Source organism: Capsaspora owczarzaki (genome assembly GCF_000151315.2).
Source record: "Capsaspora owczarzaki ATCC 30864 unplaced genomic scaffold supercont2.69, whole genome shotgun sequence".
Taxonomy (NCBI): Eukaryota; class Filasterea; order Ministeriida; family Capsasporidae; genus Capsaspora; species Capsaspora owczarzaki.
Genome location: NW_011887360.1, coordinates 2,021 through 4,027, shown reverse-complemented (window position 1 = coordinate 4,027; position 2,007 = coordinate 2,021). Strand labels below are relative to the sequence as shown.

The window sequence follows — 2,007 nt, the reverse complement described above, 5'->3', positions numbered from 1 at the left end:
ATCACTCCATATCGGCGCCTTGATCTATTCGTATGCCCGTCATCATTTGACGAATGTGGTGGAAAAGATTGGCGGTCTCGCCGATCTCAACCGTTCCTACTACTATTCGCACACGGATTCGCTATACCTTCATCGATCCCAAGTGGATGAACTGCGCGAAAAGTATCCGGATGTGGTTGGTACCGGTCTGGGTCAGTTCGAAGTGAAACCGGAAAAAATGCTGGAGGCGATTTTCGTCGCGCCACGAATGTTGTACCTCAAGTACGACACCGGCGAGGAAAAGAAACAGGCCCAGGGTGCAATGGTGGAGACATTGACGAAAGAAACATACGAAACATTGCTGACCGGATCGGAAGTCGTCTGCACCACGAAAAGCGGACGTAGTTTCACCTTGCGATCGAGTTGGAATGGTCGAACAAAGGTCGGGGATCACTGGGTTCCAATCAAATAAAAAAAAACTAATTTCACAAAAATTGAAATTAGTTTAAACAATTAAAACTAGATTTCAAAATAGCCATGGAAACTCCAGTCGCGACAAACCCTCCTACTACTCCAGTCCAAGAGATTACAGTGAATGCCCCGTTCGATTTCGAAATCGATAAGACGAAATTTACTCACTGTCGTATTTCTCCAGTCCAAGCTCTGGAATTGCCAGTGTATGAATATGTCAAGGGTGTGTTGATTGATAAGTTTGCCCGGCAAGTGAAGTTTGCAACGAATGATCCGGTTCTTGTGGGTCAATTGGTTTCGTTGTACGAGACTCTGGCGACACAACTGAAGCAGTATTATCCCGATCGTGAGCTCGAAAAGCCATTTAAGATGATTAACGAGGGTACGCTGGTGATGTTTATCAAGCTCGACAAGGATAGTGCTTTTATCAATGCGAACACCCGAAGGCCAGTCCAACCCCGCATCGGCTTCCCACTCGTCGGAAGATCGGTCGTTCGTATTGACAAGATCAATGTCGGTGCCAAATTGCGAGTGAATGTCGTGTTGGCCAGCATGGAGGTGAATTGAGGCACTTTCCAAATATATTACAAATTTTCAAAAACATTTGCAAGTCTTCTTGAAAGACTTGCAAATTTCTATTATATTAGGAAGGTGGTCCAAAATCATCTATTTCTGTAGGAAACAGAAATATATGTATAAATACATGAATGGGAATCTAAAATGCCACCCAAAAAGCCCGTTGATCCAGCTCAAATGCTCCGGCTGAAAGCGATGCACGATGAAGATGCACTCGTGATTAACGATCTTGAGCGTCATTTCGATCGATTGACTCGTTTGTTCGATTCACGATGTGAAGATTTGCGAGCGGAACGCGCGACTATCGCATCCACTGATTTCGATAAGCAGGTGGAATTGTATTTTAGTACTGCAAAGCGATGGGAACAAATCCGCCAAACTCTGCGCAAACTGGCAAATGGGTCGGCTACTGCGGTTCCTCATTTGATCGGCGGGCCCCTTAATTTGCACCAACGACCAAATTAACACTTTTATTTTAAAAAATACAAGTGTATCTAAAATAGTTAGATGAGTCGGCTGGCGCGATTTTTAATTTGCTCCAACGTTCTCCGTCGATAAATGTCGAATAATTTATGACGATAGGACATTCTCTGCTTTTCCAACTCCTTGAGTTTTTGCGTAACGAAAATTTCATCCGATTCCAGCATTTTTAGATTGCGCGAAAAATATTAAATGGTTTTCATTTAATATTTCAATCGAAGTGGAGACCACTTATGATGAGGGAGAACGTAGCAATCGGTATCTCTCCAGTCGGAGGTTGAAAGACTCTAATTCTTGGACTGATGTGCATCAATGCGGAGTGTTCCTTCCCGTGAATGGCGTCTAACATTGCCGGAGGCTTGTCCTTATCTTCTACAGAGTTAAAGTGATATGGAAAACAATCGATAATTTCCCCACCGGATACGTGTAGTCGCCGACCTGTTTCCGTTTTCACAAAAGGATTGACCAAGATACAATCGGGAACTAAAATCGAAAATTGAC

The 2,007-nt window shown here is 43.6% G+C and overlaps 1 protein-coding gene across 1 annotated transcript; it reads left to right on the top strand.

The window, feature by feature from the left end:
- Positions 1-516: 516 nt before the first annotated feature.
- CAOG_08332 (hypothetical protein) lies at positions 517-1,017 on the top strand (the record flags this gene model as incomplete). The annotated part of the gene is made up of 1 exon (XM_004340319.1): positions 517-1,017. The coding sequence occupies one exon, from the start codon at positions 517-519 to the stop codon at positions 1,015-1,017; it is 501 nt and encodes a 166-aa protein (XP_004340367.1).
- Between the last annotated feature and the right edge of the window lie 990 nt (positions 1,018-2,007).